Genomic DNA, 19,245 nt, shown 5'->3' on the forward strand with positions numbered 1-19,245 from the left:
AAAATAAAAGGAAAAAGGTGTTGGAGAGCTGCAATTCTCAATGCCAAAATACTGGAACTTTGTCAAGCAGCAGTGGCCACCATATGGTCCATGCCAGACCTTTTTTTCCTGGCCTCTGCCAGATGATTTATGAAAATTCAGTCTTTACTGAGGAGGTAAAAATTTATAGTTTCCACAATAAAGCAGCAACGGTTTTTCCTTCTGGAAGAATTCACACCAAGTTTGGCTCCTTACACTCAGCAAATCAGTTTTTTTCTGGCCAATTTAGTGTGTATACAAATACTCATATGTATATTTGGAATCTTGATTTGGAGGAAGACTGACATTTATAATACTTGAAAGATCTACATGAATTTGCTTCCGGATTACATCCCATGTGGAAACAGACAACAGACTCTGTGTTGTGTTGTACTATACTTTGGCCTTTACATCACCCAGTGTATCCTTTTCTACCCTCCTTTGGAGTAACTCCCCCAAATTCCTTTGGGGGTATAATAACTATCATCTCTAATGTAAGTAAATCATCTCTAATATAAGTAAAATTGTATTATTTACAATCTTCCCTTTACACACACAGACACAGACACACACGCACGTGTGCACACACACAGTTTTAGTTTTGTTTTTTAACTGTACTAAAACTTTACCTAAATAAATATCAAGATCACCAGTCAGCTTTCCATGATGCCTATACTAATCCACTCTGCAACTGTGTCTGCCTTCACACTTTTGAACTTGTAGTGGTGTCAAGTCTTCCTGTTCAAAGGCGATTTCCAAGGTCACATTGTATGCAATGTTCTCTCTGCGGATGTCACTAATGCTTGTGTCTATAAGTAGGAATTGTGTGCCATAGGACAGTCATGCTTTTTTTTCCCGAAAGGTATGCACTGAGTGCATGAACATTGCTTCAAGCAAGAATTATACTTTTTAAAACTTCAAGCTATCATAATGAGATTCTTTTGGAGTATGTAATATTGTTGAGTCACATAATCTTATGAGGAACCCCCACAGAATGCCATGAAAATGGACCTTTATTGTTAGCACCATAGCAGGAGACCGAGGAGGAGCTTGACATGGAGGCAGCCAAGCTTTGCTCCTGATGTGTCTATTTAGTTGGCTGATGGCAGCTTATGACACTACTGGATGCTTTGGTGAGAAGCCTGATTGCTCTATTTTTCAGTCATATATTCTTCTGATACTTATAATAGCAAAGGCTATTTATTTCCATCCAGTGTCCTAACACTTCAAAAGATAACATATTAAAGTAGCATACCTCAGTTTCTTTCTCAGCACAGAGATTTTCAACCAAATCCTTGTTTAGGATCTGAGCAACCTATTTACCCTTCGAGGCTTTTCAGGACATGATGCAGTTTTCAACTCCCTTTAGAAGGACTGTCTGAACACAGTAAAAATGGCCTGCCTTGTTAAAATCTGTTAACCAATATAAAAATAATATTATTGTTTTCCTACTTTTACATAGATAAAACACCAGAAGGGCATGCATCAAACCATGCCTAACTCAGAAAAGAAAAAAAGAACCTAATTGTATAATTTTTATTATTGATTTCAGTGTCTTTCTAGTTGATAAATTATTTTATGGGGCATGTGATTTATTATAATTTGAAAAATACATGTCTTTTAGAATATAATATTGGTTGGGAAAGGTCTTTTCATTTTAAAATAGATTAGCAACAAGCCATTGCCCAAAGGACTCCATTTAAGCATCCTATGCTTCCATTAAATAACTCTGGCTAATTGTTCAGTGAATTTTGGTGATTCACCAATGACTATTATCATCATCTGCCTGGACAGCACCAGTCACCACGGGGAACACCACATTCAACTTTTATATGCAGCAAGACTTTTCTAATGAATTAGTTGACAAAAATCTTTTCTAAGTAATGTGTGTTGAAAACCACTCCTCGCAGAACAAATTGCATAAAGCATTGTTTGAAGAGTGAAGTATTAGCCAGGTCCCCATCAGGAAAGAACAGTCTGGATGGAATCTGCAGTGGCATGGAAATGTTTCTAGAAGGTTGTGGCTAGCATTAAAAATGCTTGCCATATACTTTATAGTTTTACTATGAGCCAGTAAGGTTAGTCATGTAGTTAGTGTTTCACGTTAAGAAGACAGGGGTATGTTAGGGTCTGAGCACTGCCAAGGACGGTAAGGTACTCACCCTTGCCCTCCTTGGTTTTGGGGTACAGTGGGGCACAGCCATGAGTAGGTGGTTAGAGCTATGGGGAGTTGTGGAAGAACCTATATGAGAGTGGAGCCCTAGCCAGTCTGGAGGATTATTGGGAGCTCTCTAGTTAAAATAACCAAACTGGTTCTTAAAACAGAAGAATAATCAAGCAGAATGACAGGTTAAAAATCATTACTTACATCAAAATCAAAGATTCTCTTTCTCTCTCAAAATAGCAAGTTCAGGAGTAAATGGTAAAATGGTCTGTTTTGTCTTGAAATTTCCAAAATCCACTGACTTGCTTTGCTGTGTTCCCCCTCTCATCCTCACAGAAAATGCATGTCTTCAAGAAGACCTTGCAGGCGTTGATCTACCCCATTTCTTCTACTACCCCACACAACTTTGAGGTCTGGACAGCCACCACACCCACCTACTGCTACGAATGTGAAGGGCTGCTGTGGGGCATTGCAAGGCAAGGCATGAAGTGTCTGGAGTGTGGGGTGAAATGTCATGAGAAGTGTCAGGACCTCCTCAACGCTGACTGTCTGCAGAGTGAGTACTCAGTCTATAGAAGCCTGCCATGTCTTCACCCTAGACCTCTACTGCCCATATTGTATATGGGATGCTGTTCCAATTCTACCTATTGCTGCCTGATGGGGTATTCTTCTATACTATCTGCATGGATATTGGAAATGGGACTTTTGTGTTTTAATGTTAAAGGTAAATGAGCTAGGTATAGGACCCAAATGGTATTTTCTTAATTTCAGACAAATTTGTTTTTTTGAAGTGAATGAATATGGCTAATAAAATTTACCCCTGAGATTTGTTGAGAAGGCTGTATGAAATAGTCTATGTTGACTCCAAGTATACTGTAGTCCATATAGGCTCTTTATCCTTTGATACTTCTGAATACATACAACTCATGTTTTTTATTATAATTTATCTTAAATTTTTGTTGCTTAAAAATTATTTATCTGATAGCAGATCCAGAAATGTCTATCCCCTGTACTCTTGGCTATGTATAAGTTGACTCTGTACAATGAATTTTATTTGGGAATTCTTTTTATTTATCAAAGAAATATCAAAGATTTATCAAAGAAATCTATTTATGTATGAGCATTGGTTTGCAACACATGCCTTTTCATGGCAACATATTGTCTGCTCCCCCTGCTTGTCTTTTATATGGATGCAGTCGGGGTAAGGTGCATGGATTGCCTGAAATTGAATGAAGCAGAAGAAAATGTCAGGCTGCTTAGAACTTTGGTGACAGCAAGCTAGCTGAAATCAGTAATGGACACAGAGCTTCCTCTTGTACTACTGGATAGCTGCAGTCAGTAATGGACACAGAGCTTCCTCTTGTACTACTGGATAGCTGCAGTCAGTAATGGATACAGAGCTTCCTCTTGTACTACTGGATAGCTGCAGTCAGTAATGGATACAGAGCTTCCTCTTGTACTCAGCACATTAACATTCCCCCAACACAATCAGATCAGGGTAGACAATACAATTTTAGCAAAACATTTAGCTTCCCACCCACATAAACCCCTTATTTGTAAACCTTGAGGCAGAATCTCATGTAGCCCAGGCTGGCCTGGAATTTACTATGTAGCTGAGGGTGACCTTAAATTCCTTATACTCCTGGCTCTATAGCTTATGTGCTGGGATTATAGATATGTATTGCCAAGCACAGCTCCTTTCTTGAAAAAGAGTATAATTAGAAATGATCTTTTAAAAGAGTGTTTCAATATTATTCATTCAGTTTAATTACAAAATATTATTATCCAATTAAAATTTAATATTGGGGATGGAGAGATGACTCAGACTTCTTTTCCAGAAGATCTGAGTTTGGCTCCCAAATTCCACACTGGGTGACTTATGGCCATCTGTTAATCCAGCTCTAAGGAATCCACTCCTCTTCTGGCCTCCATGGACATTGTGCTCATGTGCAGGCATACACACACACACATAAAAATTAAAAATAATTTTTTTAAAATTTAGTCCTTGTGTTTAAAAATGAATTGTAAACAAGCATTTTAATAAGTAAGAATATCAGAAAAGTCACAGATATAAAAAGTATTACCATCTAACAATAACACCTTAAATCTCTTAGAGAAAAAAATAAAGTGGTTTGGATCATGCCAAAAAAATGTGTTTGTTCCATTTTTGTCTTTCAGAGTAAACATCTCCCATCCATTAAACTCTAGAAACATTTCCATGTTCTGTTTCTATTTCTTAAATTAGTATTTCTTATTTGATAATGAGTAAATAATATAATTAGAATTTTCACTGAGGTTACTCATTAAGACAAACTTGTATTAATTAAGTCAATGCCCCATAGACATACCCAAGGCCAACCTAATGCAGATTTGAGACTCTCTTCCCAGGGCATTGTAGGTTGTGTCAAGCTCATAATTAAAGTAGCTCATCACATGTACACTTTTTATGGTAACTAATGTGGGAGAGGGCAGCCCAAGACAGGCAGTACCATTCCCTAGACAGGGAGCCGTGGACTGTGTAAGAATAGAGAAATTTAATTGAACATTCTCAAGTAAGAGGAGAGCCGTGCTTGTGTGTATTCATTTCTCTCTGCTCTTGACTTAATGCCATAAGACTTCCCTTCTGTGATGTAGAAGCTTGTAACCTGGAATTGTGAGCCAGCACAAATCCCTCCATGTCTATTTAAAAATATATGAACTTCTAGGTAAGTTGGAAGAATCAAAAATACCATATAATAATTAGGGTATATATAAACATCGCTTCTTTAATAACCCGGTCTAGTTTTTCCATAAATTCAACATTTTCACACTGATCATAATGAAGTTCTGAAAATATATGTGTTTGGCATCACAGCTTTCCATAAGAACTAGCAAGGAAATTTGAAATTCTCCCTCCAAAATCAGTGGCCTTTTCTTAAGAAATATCTCTTTATTGTTTCAACCAAGAAGCTGGTGTTGGTTTGTATTGGTGTCTGCCTCCCAAGTAAGTGCCAAGACTGCAGGGGTAAGCCATTCTGTCTGTCTCAAAATAGTCTTTGATTGTCCTCACAAGGTAGAAAAGATACAAATGTAAAAGCAACAAAAATCTGCACGTAATGAATCCTGAACTGACTAGCTCCAGAGTCCCACAAACAATGTGTTTATCCCATATTAATTCCTGAGAGGTCCAAATATCACATACAGTCAGAGTCTGTTACCAGATGTTCAACATGCAGGTCTTGTGAGGTGTGCTCTGTCTCCCCGACTGATGCTATGCCATGCTTCTGTGCCCTCATACAAGCCCCTTTAAACTCACATCGTTAATAAGATCTAGCTATTTCTGTTGTTTGCAAATTGGATATTGATTCCTCTCTTTGTGTGATCCCATTACCAACATTTGCAACCACAGTATTTTGAGACAGTCAAATAGGTTGAATATATTGAGCATTCCCCTTGGGTAGTAGATTTAGTCTTGGAAGAAAATAAACAATATTTGCTTCTCTATAACTTAACACACATGTAAGCCCTGGAAGATGATTAATAAATGTGGGATAAACAATGGATAAAGGCACTAAAAACTACAGTGAAAAGTAGCCACCAGGCAGGAGAGGGAGGCACTAGAGGGATGGCTTGGTATTTTAGCAGCCGCTGTTCTTGCAGAGGACCCAGGTGTTCCCACCCACATTGTGTCTCATAATCATCTGTAATGACATTGCCAGGGGACCTGATGCCTTCTGATCTCTGTGGGTACTAGATACATATAGGGTGTATATATAAACATACAGACCAAATGCTCATACACTTAATAAAAAAATAAAGTTTTAAGTAGCCTAGATTGACCAGATAATCATCTTTCTGTAAAACTGTACACAGTTGAAGACACAAGATGAGTGAACTGAAGAAACCAGTGGACTACTGAGTTCAGAGGGTCTGATGTCCTGTCAAGAACTGGAGGAAAGAGAGACAGAGACAGAGAGAGAGAGAGTGCATGGGTGCATGCATATGTACATGGACACCTTGACAATTTGTTGAAGCTTGTCCAATTGGACAGAAAACTACAAGCCTTTTGTAATAAAAAATTATTTAAAATAAATAGGTAGTTTTTAAGCCTTCAAAACTAATTAATGAGCAACATTTATGAATAGTTTATAAGAAAATCATCTAGGATTCATAATTTTCACTTCCCTCACAAAATAAATAGCTCATCCAACTCTCTTAAAGCAGGGGAGGAAAAGTCTAACCAAAGCATAGTCATACCCAAGGCACCATCATGATGCAGCTCTCAGTGAGGAAAATGTCAAAATTAAGACACATTAGAATTATATGTGACTGACTTTGTCCTAGGACCTAGAAGAAAGTTCAGGCCAAGAGAACAGGTGGCAACATTGAGAAGAACTTTAGATGGAAATTCTAGTCCCCTGAAGAAAAATCAATAAACCTGGCAAACTTTCATTTTCTGGTTTGCAGTGTTTTCACATTAGTCTAGCCTCCACCCCAGAGCTAATCCGACATCACAAAGATTAAGTGGGCAGTGGGCCCAGCTGGCTACACTTTCAGTTCAGCCTTCAGTGCTAGCCCAGAAATGGTGGCTATGTTTGTGATGGACAGAGCCAGAATGAAAGGAGAGTTATTCCTCTTCAGTCCCATCCAGCATCTGCACCCCCTCTACTTTGCTGTGCATGGAGCCTCAGTGCTCATGAGTGCTCTTCAGCCCCACCATGGTGAAGGTAACAGCTGTCAGGTTTTCATGAACAAGAACATGTGGCCACCATGGGCCCTGGCTGGAGTACAGTATCTTCAAGACCTTTAAAGAGCCCATTATCCCAAAGCACTTGACTTTATGGAGAAGAACATGGAGATCATCCCTAAGACTCCCCAGGGTTCTGTTTTCTGGGTTTAACTGATGATGTCTGAAACTTAGAATAGAATGTACTGTGTGTATGGGATAAACAGCAGAAGTGGAGAAACAGAGACCAGAAAACTCTGAGAGCCACCTCCTCCCTTCCACTCAGATTCTGGCCTCTGACTGATATGTGCAAATGGTTGGAAGTGAGAGTGCAGTGAAAATTCTAGAAAGGAGACCAAGAGAGGGGAATAATAGGTGATGAGGAAGAATGGGGTGGGGGTAAAGGAAACATGGAACATAGACAAGGAAAGGAGTGTGCAAGAGGGAGGCTCCAAGCAGAAATAAGGGAGAAAGAGAGTGGCAGAAATGGGAGGGCAGGAACCACATAAACCCCCTTAGTTTAAAAATGTCAAGTGCTAATAAGACAGCTCAGTGGTTAAGAACACTCACTGCTCTTGCAAAGGATCTGAGCTTGGTTCCTAATACCCACATGGAGTGGCTTACAACTGCCCCATAACTCCAGCTCCAGGGGATCAGACGCCCTCTTCTGGCCTCTGTGCGTACCTGCATTCTGATACACACACACACACACACACACACACACACACACACACTTAAAAATAAACCTTAAAATGTCAGAATTACATCTAACCCATTATATAGTGATTTCAAAACAATATATAAGTAAAAACAAATCCAAGCAGCCCACAACAATCTTGAACAGCAGGCTAGAGCAGAGTGATAATTCTTCTTCCTACAGAAACTCATCAGAGTACACACACTTGCTGCCTGGTGCTTACCCTAGAGATCTTGCTTTGGTTTGAGCTTAGACAAAATAATGAAAAGACCTGTCCACCTCATTGCAGCATGACACAGGGGGACAAGGTCAGAGATGGTACCCTGGGATGTGTTTATATCCCACAGGGGACAACATGGAGGAACAGAAAGCCTTGGGCAGCTTCCAACAGCAGTGTGAACTGTTTGTACAGCTAACTTCTGGGGTGTCAGAGGCTATTCAAGGAAGAATATAAGCAGTGTTTAAAGTTTTTTCATGTGTTGTTCTATTTTCTTTAATTTATGAATAGGATGTGAAGAAACTAAATAGGATTTTTAAAAAATACATCTCTCCCTTAAGTTTTCCTTGACATATTTGAAATTTGAGTGCATTTTAAAATTAGTGATTTGTCCCCTTAAGCCATTAAGATATTTATGTTACTCTAGACTAATTGGGAAATCTCAGAACTTACCAGTGAGATACAGTAACTCATCCTGATTTTTTATTTCTTATATTTTTAGTGAACACATTTCCCAAACTCATCCTAGAAGACTGCATTTGCTGACAGGGATGCTTAACTGCCGTGGGGATGGTACAGGCAGAGCTAGCATGACAGGGAACTTGGGGTTTGGCTTGGTTTGGGAGGCAGATCCACTGATAGTCACATCACTTCTGTAAGAGGTGGCAGTTCCTCAGAAGAGGGCCCCCAGCCCACATACCCCCATGTTCATCACAGAGCCACCTACAGGGGTGGAAGAGATGCTCCATCACACTGCAGCTCCTCCAGTTACCCAGGCCTTTGTTTGCAAGAACTGTAAGTTACAAAGCTTTGAGCCTCTGAGGAGGAGGTGGTCTCTGGGGGTGTCAGAGGTCTGTTCCGTGAAGAGACTGAAGCCTTGGGAAAGGAGGAGGGCGGGGTTCTCCAGGATAGAAAGCAACTAATGGGAAGGGTGGGAAGATGTCAGCTCCGTGCCCACCTACATGAGTCCCTGGAAAGAAAACAGGCGTCCAAAGAGGACCACCCACATGATGTCACGGGGAAAGACACGTTTCTATGCCAGAAACTCTAGTCAGCAAGAGCAGTACTCAAATGCCTCAGCTTTCCGTGGATGCTTACCATTACCACCAAGTCTGTTAACCTCAAGTGCATGTAAGGGTTTCTGGATCTCTTAAAAATTATCAAACAAACTAATTTTTCCAGTTTCCTTGGACTTGAATGTCATTTCTAATAGCGATGGGAACAGTAGCACTTGGCAGGGACGGGATATAGCACTGGCCATGGGCGCTTGACAGTAATTATGGAGCTCAAAGTCCTGAAATTCCTTGTTAGCATGAAATACTTTGATAGATGGCTCTGATCTCTGCCTCTTTGACGTTCTGAAAATCCCACATTTAATCATCATTAGATGATTATAACTCTCATTATTTATTACTCTACCTACTTGCTTCCGTTCCGTCCTCACCTAACCTCATTAAAAGAGACATTACCACTGTTCCCTATTGTTTATGGATGAGGCAGCTAAGGTTGAGGGTGAAGAAGTAACGACGAGGGTTGGGGTGAAGATCAGTTGGTAGAGCGCTTGCTTAGCAATAATGAAAGTCCCAGGGTACAGCGCCCTGTTCTTCATAAAGCCAAGCATGGCGTGGTCTCCTCACAGCACCCAGGATGTAGAGACAGGAAGATCAGACATTCAAGAACATCATCGGCTATGGAGCAAATTCAAGGTCAGCCTGGGAAATAAGACCCTGTCTAAAAAGAAAGGGAAGAAAGGAAGGGAGGGAGGAGAGTGGGGAGGGGAGGGAAAGGGAGAGACAGGAGAGGGGAGGGGAGGAAAAGGGGGGAGACAGGAGAGGGGAAAAGAGGAGAGGAGCAGAGGGAAAAGGGAGAGGAAGAGAGGGGAGGGGAAATCAAGTGTAAAAAGCTGCTATTTTGGTCCAGTTGGAACTCTATAGCAAGTTACCATAAACTAGATGGATGCTGAACATCAGAACTTCATTTCCCACTGAATCACCCCCAGTCATTCCCAACATTTGTTCCACTGCCAGCTGTTGATTTTCTGTGCTCCACAAGGATAAGGGGAGAGGGGCTCCCTTGCCCTGTTCTGTAAGAGCGCCGAGTCCCATTCCTCAGGGCTTGTCCCCCAGTACCTTCCTATTCTCTGGAAACCCCCTCCATCTGACACTGTCACATTGGTGATCAGGCTTCAGTGCTAAAATTATGGGAGCACAAGCATTCAGAACACATCAGCTAGTGACTGGCAGGTAGGGGTTTACCCCAGGCTGTCTCCTTTACCCCAAACATTGCTAACTCCAGGCCCTTACACCTTGTTGCCAAGTGATCTTAACACATGCCTTCTGCGTGTAGCTGGGTGCATGCCCTGGTGTTGCACCAACTGTCAGATACATGTGCTGTGTAGGTCCATCAGGTTCAGGTTCAGCAGGCTCAGCTTTCTGGTGACAGGCATACAGCCCTTGTTTTCAGTGAATTCCACATCGGAAGCCAAGGGCCAGGTGTGTTCACTTCGTAACTGTATTCTTCAGCACTTTAATTATTTTGCATTGAGAGGAGTGCTCCCTCCAGTATTATGGCCCGTGGCATGGTATGCAAGAAGGAGGTGATTCATTGGATTGATTGTGATTCTTTTTAACCTTTAATTCCTTCAAGAACTTCTGTGGCTTCTGTATCTATTCAGCACATGCTACCATCTAAACAGTGTGCTAGATGTTAGGATACACTTTTAACAGAGTATTCGCCCTATCATCTAGAGGCACAGACATCCACACAGGGAAGCGGGTCGTGTGTGAGGGGTAGACACACGGTAGGTGTTTGAGTGGTTGCCAGGAGGCAGTAGTTCCATCATGTGATGGAGCTAATGTTACAAATGGGACTTGTCTGTTGCCTTTGCTTTCTGTAGTGAAGGACGGACAGCATGATTGTTAGATTTTGGAGGACTGTATTTTCTGCTCAGGAGAAAATAAAAATATATTCTGAAAGTAGAGGGTAATTGAGGTAAGAAACCTGAAGGGTGCAGATGTATTTAGAATACCTTTTGAGCAAAGGAAGACGAAAAGGAGCTGGGGACGAAGAAGAATGCTGAAGTTTGATATATGTATAGATGTAAATAAATATATAAAGTCACAAGAATATATGCATAAAGAGAGTGGTGGAGTGAAAGAAATGAGAAAAAGAGGTGGGAGAGAGAAGCAGGCAGGCATACTTATTCGGATAAATACTAAGTTGTGAAATAGCAAGGTATGAATTTCACATGAAAATTTTTATCATTCAAATAATAGGTTAAAAATATATATATATATTTTTTTTTAAAAAAAAAAAAAAAGAGGTTCTGGTTGGTAGTCCTGTGAAATTCTGTAGAAAGGGACAAGTTTCCCCAGGTTCCCTTCTGGGTAAGGTTGAAGTCTCACTGGCTGGAGGAGGGCCCTCGCTTCCATCTAAACTGAGTTCTCTACTTGCTCTGTCCTGTGTAACTGCACGGCCTGATCTGGCCATGGAGTGGTTCTACAAGGGGCGAGGAAGGCTGCATCCCAGCAGCGCATCCTATGTGACAGAGACCTCTGCTGCGATGCATCTCCTTTGATCTCAGCTACTGTGGATCACTACTCCAGGAAGCTGCCGGAGTATTTTGAAAGACTTACATAAATGCTTATTTGCAGCTATCACTGATTACTTTGAAATTACTCTGAAATAAACAGAATAAGCCCCAAAGGACTGGAAATTTGTGACAAATTGCAGCAATTTTAAAAAAACAAAACAGTCTGATTGGAAAATGAAGATGTGGGTTAGATGAACAATAGAGCAATGGAAAGGGCTTAGAGATCAGCTCCCAAATTAATTATGAATTCATGCCTAAAACTCTGATGGAAGCTCTTCAGAAAGAAAATGTAAACACAGAAAAATTTCAAAGCTGTGTATCTCCTCTGGAAATGACAGATAAGGGGTTTAAACACAAGTTTCTGTCAGCCTTCCCTCCCCAAATGGGCAATTTCAGTTCACAGGTCTGACTGTTCCGTACGTACTCGAGCAGAAACACAATCAGAACATCAAAAGAGGAGGTGAGAGATTTCAGAGTTAATTGTCAGAGAGTTGATTCCTTGGGATAAGAAATCTCTTGACATTTTAGCTTTGAATTGGGTAGTTGCTGCTTATGTGAGCATTTACTGTGTGAACAGCACTCAGCTGGACTCCCTCTGAATTTAGAAGCATAAGCCCAGGGCCTTTGACACCACAGGACTCGAGAATTCTTTCCCAGAGCTTCTGAACTAACCAGGGGTCATGATCTTACCCTTTGGGGTATAAGGATAGGGAATGAGCATCTTCATGCTGCTTCTAACCCTTTGAAAGTCTTAAGTCTAACGGCCACTAGGCAAATTCCTCCTGAGACTTCGAATATCACATACCAAATATGCCTGTTAGGTAGCGCAACCACCCAGTCCAACCTAGCTCTATTTTACTAAGTAAGAATTATGCCCTGTGTAGTCAAGCTGTTACTGGTAAATTACAAACATGCTTAATTACTTAATGGCACATAATTTACAAATATGCAGCTGGTATAGGACATGATTGAACGGATGAGCAGGGTGTTCAGAATAGTCTTTAAAGTAGGATTCATTCTTTTTTAATCTTCTCATTTAAATATGTCTTGAGAGCTGGTGGCCCAGATGGCAGAGCAGATAAACCCGCTTTTCCACCAACATTGTTGGTGTGAGTTCAACCCCCGGGACCCGACTCTGACATCTCCAGGTGTGCCATGACACAGGCATGTGCACACATGTACACACTCACATCCCAGGAGGCCACACCCAGCAGTGAGGATACCCACGGTGGGTAGGGAAGTTGAGGGCCACAGACATGGTATTTGGGGAAAACCCAGGAAGTTGATGTCAATCACAAAACAAAAGTTTGCTGTAAATCAAAAAGGGTTTGGTTGAAAATGGAATTCCACTCAGCTGACACTGTGACTGTGTTAGTGAGGGTTTAAGTGTGCTGCCTGCTAAGGGCTGTATCATCCAGACCAGCCATTTCCAAATGCTCTTTGCAAAGAAGAACTCCAGGTGAATTTTGTGCTGTGTTTCAGCATGTAAGTGTGGAATAGAATTCTTTCAATGTAAAGAAAACCCAACATCTCATCTTATAGTGCATCTCTCTTAGAATAAATTGGATGAGCTCTGAATTACTGATTTCCAAGTGGAATGTGCCACTTACATCCAATCTAGTTTTCAGTTTTGTTTAGAGTCATTGAATATATATACACATGTTATGTGACACACCTGACTTCATGGTGTTTTTAAAGTTGTTTTTAATGCAGATCAAACACTTATAGAGCTCCTTATTTATTCCAGTATTACGGTTATATGGGTAAGGGAAGTTCACTCGGTTGCCAAGAACGCAAATGGCACTAATTGTTCTCAGTGTAGTGGTTCTTTCTCCTGATGTTTAACAGAAAAGCTGTCCCAGCTCCTCAAAACGAAACCTTTGACACTCCCTTTGAACCACCACAGAGTGACTCCCATACGGTCACACAGCCTCTGATTCTCTATCGCAGGAGCTGCAGAGAAGAGCTCGAAGCACGGTGCTGAGGACAAGACTCTGACCATCATCACAGCCATGAAAGAAAGAATGAAGATCAGGGAGAGAAACAGGCCAGAGGTGTTTGAAGTCATTCAGGAAATGTTCCAGATCTCCAAGGAGGATTTTGTGCAGTACACAAAGGCCGCCAAGCAGAGCGTGCTGGATGGGACGTCTAAGTGGTCAGCAAAAATAACCATTACAGGTAGAATGCATTTCTTAAGTGCTTTATTTCATATAGAGGTTTTTTTTTTTAATGTGTCTCAGGGATCACCATTAGTAAAAAAAAAAAATAGATTTTTTAAAAAAATCTTGTCAACTAATTGACAAATCTACCAGTTACTTCAATTTTCTTGAATATATGCAGGATAATTAGAATAATTTTAGTCTGTATTCTCCTACTTTACTCATCAATACCCTAAAGATTTCAGAAGTTAGCTTTTCAATTGCCTACTACTGAATAATGTCAGTAGGGTCAATAATCCTCGCTGAGGGTCATTGTTAATGTGTTTCTGTAAGGAGAATCATTTTAGTAACTAACTACACACCCACTCACCTGCTAAAGTAAAGGCTAATGATGGTTTAAATTCTTTAAGTTAAAGCTCTAAAGTTGGTCCTTTGCATGATATTAACATACACATTGGAGCTGGAGAGATGGATTGGTGCTTATGAACACTTGTTGCTCTTGCAGAAGACCTGAGTTCAGTTCCCAGCACTTACCTGGAGCCTCACAACCACCTATAACTCCATTTCCAGGGATCTGGTGGCATTTTCTCACCTCTATGAGCACTGCACACATGTAGTATACATACATACATGATGGCAAAATACCCACATATATAAAATAAGCAGAACCAGAAACATAGAGCAATCTTCTTAACTTTAATTTTATTATATAATAAAGATACTTTATTAGATTAATCTATATTCATACCAAATCCATTAAATTCTAAAGTCACATACATTTGAATTTGGTTGAACAATTTTTCACATATGGTGCCTGTAACCTGAGCCAATACATACATGTAAATACTTACTGAATAGTTTCTTCATTTCTTAAAAATTTACAGATATCCTATTTACAGATAGTGAATATATATATAAATTTACAGATAGCCCATGTTTCTAGTCATATCCAGTATGGTGTTTTGAAATATGAATACAGTTCAGAGTGGTTAAATCTAGCTAGCTAATTCACAAAGTATGTGGTATCATCATCATTTTGTCCTGAAAGCTTATGACACCCATTCTGTGTTTTAAGGATGTGGTGTATGGCATTTTCTGTAGATGCCTTGATATGTGATACGTCTCTTGAAATATGTTTCTCCTACCAAATCCTAAAGTAAACCATATGTTTACACACACACATACACACACACACACACACACACACACACACGTCATCTTTCTCTGGGACCTCAACAGCTTCTTGCACACAGTGCTGTAGCTGAAGCCTCACTTTAGCAATGACACCGTTTTGTATCAGGTCCTTTCACTTAACACAGTGTCTTTAAAGTTCATGTATGCTGTGGGAAGTGACAGTATTTCTCTATGAGTTTCTATTAATAACCAAAGACTTGAGTCAACATTTATCAAAAAATGAGATTTATACCTAGCTAACAGTTCATGGGAAAAAAAAAATGTTCAATACCACTGATTATCAGGGAAGTTCTGATCTCAAACACAGTGAGCTGCTTCCTCACACGTGTTTGTATGTTTATCGTCCAAACATACAAAAATAAGTGTGGGTCAGAATGTGGAGGGAAAGGAGCCCTGTAGAGTGGAGAGGGGGTGTTTATAAATTAATACCATTATTGTTTGGAGCAATAAGAAAAATCCTATAAAAAATTCAAAATGGAATTACCGCATGCTGCAATAGCCTCACGATGGAGGAGATGTACCCCAAAGAGGTGAAACCACTATCTTAAGGAAATAGCCTTACTCCTCTGCTCCCTGCAGCACTATTCCCAGCATCTAATATCCATCAACAGACAGACAAAGGAAAAGTGGTAGGCACACACAGGGGGCAGTGCTCCACGGGAGAAAGGACAAGGGAAGACAGTCCAGTCAGAGAGCACACACTGTTACAGATGTTTATGGAGACCAGTGGTCTGCGAGGACCAGAGGGGTGAAGATGGATCTGCACACCCAGGACAAACTGACAGGGAACATTTTCTCTAATGGTTTTGTTTCTGGAAGTATCGTCATACTGAAGTTTTTATTTCTGGTTCATTTCAGTGGTTTCTGCACAAGGCTTGCAGGCAAAAGACAAAACAGGATCCAGTGACCCTTATGTGACAGTTCAAGTTGGCAAAAATAAAAGAAGAACGAAAACCATCTTTGGAAACTTGAATCCGGTGTGGGATGAGCGGTTTTACTTGTAAGTATAGAGGGTGTCTGAGAATGACTTTAAGACAGATTCATGAGGACTAAAGAAGTCAACACTGTGTTTTAGTCATGTGCAGAAATGTTGAAAATGGAAACTAGAATTTTAACTTAATATTATAAAACATTTTGCTCACAGCCAAACACTAGGCAGAACTCAGGGAATCCTGCAGTGGGGAAAAAATGTTTTATTTGCTCTTGTGAAGTACACGAAGTTGTGTACACAAAGGTATGCAATTGGAGCAGCATTGGAGGAAGGTCGGACATGGTTTACTGTGTAGTCTGTGACTTGGGATGAGACTCCTCAGAGCTAGGAATCCATGAGCTGCACAAGCCCTGTACTGCATCCAAAGATTTGTGACTAATGACAGAAGAGATATTTGGGGCACCACCTGATCCATCCATCCTGGTGAGACTAGACCACTCAGAGGAAGTGGCTGATGATAACTTTATGACTTTTCATGGTCTATGAGGACATTTATTTATAAACTCTTAACATCTTGCACCTAACAGCAGGAAATCATTTTTCTTTTGTCAGGATTTTTTCTTTTCTTTTCTTTCTATAACTCTTGGGGGGGGGGGGATTTCTAGTTATCTGGTACAAAGCCACTAAGGGGTCTAAGTCTGTTGCATCTCTTTTACATGCTAAGTAAGCAATCTTGGATCAGTTTAAGTGTTTAACAAGTGAGGTGTGGGGTTTCTGTTGTCCTTTGCTTGAATATGGACCAATGAGAAAGTGTTAAGAAATTGATTTAGAGAATCATTTGGGATTGAATAACTATGGAATGAGTGATGAGATTTGGATGGTGTCTCCTTTCAGAGGGATGGCCAGGCTAATCGCTAACTCTTTTTAAACAGAAGACAAGAAATCAATGGGTTGTTACAAATTGAGATTCTACTGGAGTCAAGTAAATGAATAAAGTTGGTTAAGGGCAATTGGGGAGAGAGATGGAAAGCAGCCGTTAAAAAGAGCAAAGAATTTAAGACTGAAGAGGGTGGACTGCCACAGCATCCTGCAGAGGGTGCAGCTACAGCCTTCAGCCCCTTGGTGGGAGATGTACAAACAAAACTTTAAAAATACCTTGACTGAGGCATCATTGACAGACTGAATCTTCACCAGGGTAATAGTTAAGGTTTGTTATGTGCCTGCTTCTGTGAAATCGTCACCTCAGACAAGGTGACAAGCTTGTCTCTTACTCCTAAAACACTTGTCATGCCCCCCAGATGGCTCTCCCCCTGACTTTCCTTGTGCTGAGCAGAAGCCAGTCTGGGTGCTGACGTAGAATACTTCATGTTTCTCATTTTCCACTTTTTTTTGTAGGTAGAATCATGAGGTATGCACCCTTCTCCCATAGGGTTCCATTTGCTTTGTATACGCATTTTGAGTTTTAGAATGCACCACTAGCTCTTAACTTTTTATTGCTGTGTAATATTTCAGTACCATCTCATATTTATCTCGTAAATGTACAGTCATCCTGGGTCTAACCCAATTTTCTAGTCCTTGTTAAGGCTAAGTCTTCAGTCTTTTAGATCTTAGTGTTCTGCCTTGTATACAGTGGCATCTTATATAGGCTCTATCTTGTATATCTCTAACGACTCAGAATTGTAAACATGGCTGAGCTTATATGCAATGTCTCTTCTTCAATTAAGTGCCTATTCAAACATTTTGGCATTTTCACAGAGTTTTGTATTTTATTTTAGCGCCATGTGCTTTATAGCTTTACATTTAGACCTTGATGCATGTTTAAGTAAAATTTAGTATGGTGTAAGTTATATCTATGAATATTTGAGTGTTTGTCATTGTGATAGCATTGTTTGTTCTCAGCTAAATCGCTTCTTACCTTTTCATGGAATTCAGCTCTGCCTGTGTGGGTGGCTGTATTTCAGGACTCTCTGTTCTGTTTGTCTTTTTGTGCTCAGGACTATGGAGTGTTGATAGACCAAACCCTTATTAAGAAGTCTCGAATTAAGAAAGCATTAGCTGTGTGGTGTTCATCCTTTTTTTTTTCAAAGTTGTGTTGACATTAAGACTGCTCCATTATTTCCATCTGAATTTCATAATCAGTTTATCATTTTCTTTACAAAATAAAACCATGAAAGAGTCAGCTCCAGATAGAATTTTCATTGCTTAATAGCCCTGTATGAGCTTCTCATATTAAATCCAATGGAAATGACACAGCAAATATCTCAGGCTCGTTCCTACCTTACCAGGAAGCACTCTTGCCTTTGCTAATTCAAGTCCTAGCAGTGGCTTTATTGAACCTGCTATTTCTTCACTTAGGAAAAATATCTTCCACTACATTCTCTATGTGCAGAGAGTTTTGATGAGAAAGCATACGTTGAATTGTACTCTGTTCTTTTTTTTCTGTGCTGTCTTTTTCCTATATTGACAAATCCACATGGGTTAAATTATCATGTTGTAAAATTATTTTCAAGATATATTCCATTGAGTCTGTGTTCCCATGGCTCACTGCAGGAGGCCTACGGTGGCCCTCATATTTATAAGGCACATGTGCCTTCCCCCTTCCTGCAGCTTCCGATATTTTATTTTCTCTGCTCATTTGCATAATGTCATTATGATGTGGTATAGTGTCCCTTTCCTTGTGTTTCTGCTGCTTGGGATTTGTTGAGCTGCTTGAGACTGCAGATCTGAATTTTCTGTCATATATGGAAAAAAATCCTGGTCATTATATTTGTAAATATTATCTCTGCTTCTCACCCCAATTACAGGAACTCCATTAACACACACCTGAATTCTCTTGAATTTTTTTTTTGATGCTCTGACTCAATTCAATTTAATTTCCTTTGCTGTGCAGAATATTTTGTTTTTTATGTTGTATGAGTAACTGCATGTATGTATGTGCAACATGTGTGTGTCTGGTGCCTGCAGAGGCCAGAAGAGGGCTTCTGAAATTGAAGTTATAGATGATTGTGAGCCACCATATGGGTGCTGGAAACTGACCTGGGTCTTCTGTAGGAGCAACCAGTGCTTTTAACTACGGAGTCATCTCTTTATCCCCACTGTGCAGATTATTTTTAATGTAATGTAATATCACATGTCAATTCTTGCCTTATTTCCTGAGCTATTGGGGTCCTATCCTATAAATCTCTACCTAGTCTAATGCCCACCGTGTTTTCCTCTAGTACAGTAGTTCTCAACCTATGGGTTGCAACCCCTTTGGAAAACCTTTTTCTCCAAAAAATATTTACACTATGGTTCATAACAGTAGCAAAATTACAGTTATGAAATAGCAATGGAAAGAATTTTATGGTTGGGGATCACTACAATATGAGGAACTGTATTAATGGGTTGCACCATTAGGAAGGTTGTGAACCACTGCTCTAGTAGTTTTGAATTTAAATACCAAAATAGTTTATGTACATATGAGGTGAGTGCTATTGATCAAGTTTCAGTCTTCTACATGTAACTATCCAGTTTTACCATCACCACTTTTTGAAAAGGTTACTTTTACCTAATGGGTGTTCCGGTCCCT

At 40.1% G+C, this 19,245-nt stretch overlaps 1 protein-coding gene across 9 annotated transcripts in view; it reads left to right on the top strand.

Moving 5' to 3' along the window:
* The window catches only part of Unc13c (unc-13 homolog C), a 435,177-nt gene that overhangs the window by 172,954 nt on the left and 242,978 nt on the right, over nt 1-19,245 (top strand). For all 9 annotated transcript variants that reach the window (XM_028865275.2, XM_028865283.2, XM_028865248.2 and 6 more), the window contains 3 exons: nt 2,519-2,738; nt 13,344-13,571; nt 15,605-15,746. In XM_028865275.2, the coding sequence (XP_028721108.1) occupies nt 2,519-2,738; nt 13,344-13,571; nt 15,605-15,746 (590 nt within the window). The remainder of the gene's footprint in view (nt 1-2,518; nt 2,739-13,343; nt 13,572-15,604; nt 15,747-19,245) is intronic.

This window comes from Peromyscus leucopus, chromosome 14, assembly GCF_004664715.2.
Source record: "Peromyscus leucopus breed LL Stock chromosome 14, UCI_PerLeu_2.1, whole genome shotgun sequence".
Lineage (NCBI taxonomy): Eukaryota > Metazoa > Chordata > Mammalia > Rodentia > Cricetidae > Peromyscus > Peromyscus leucopus.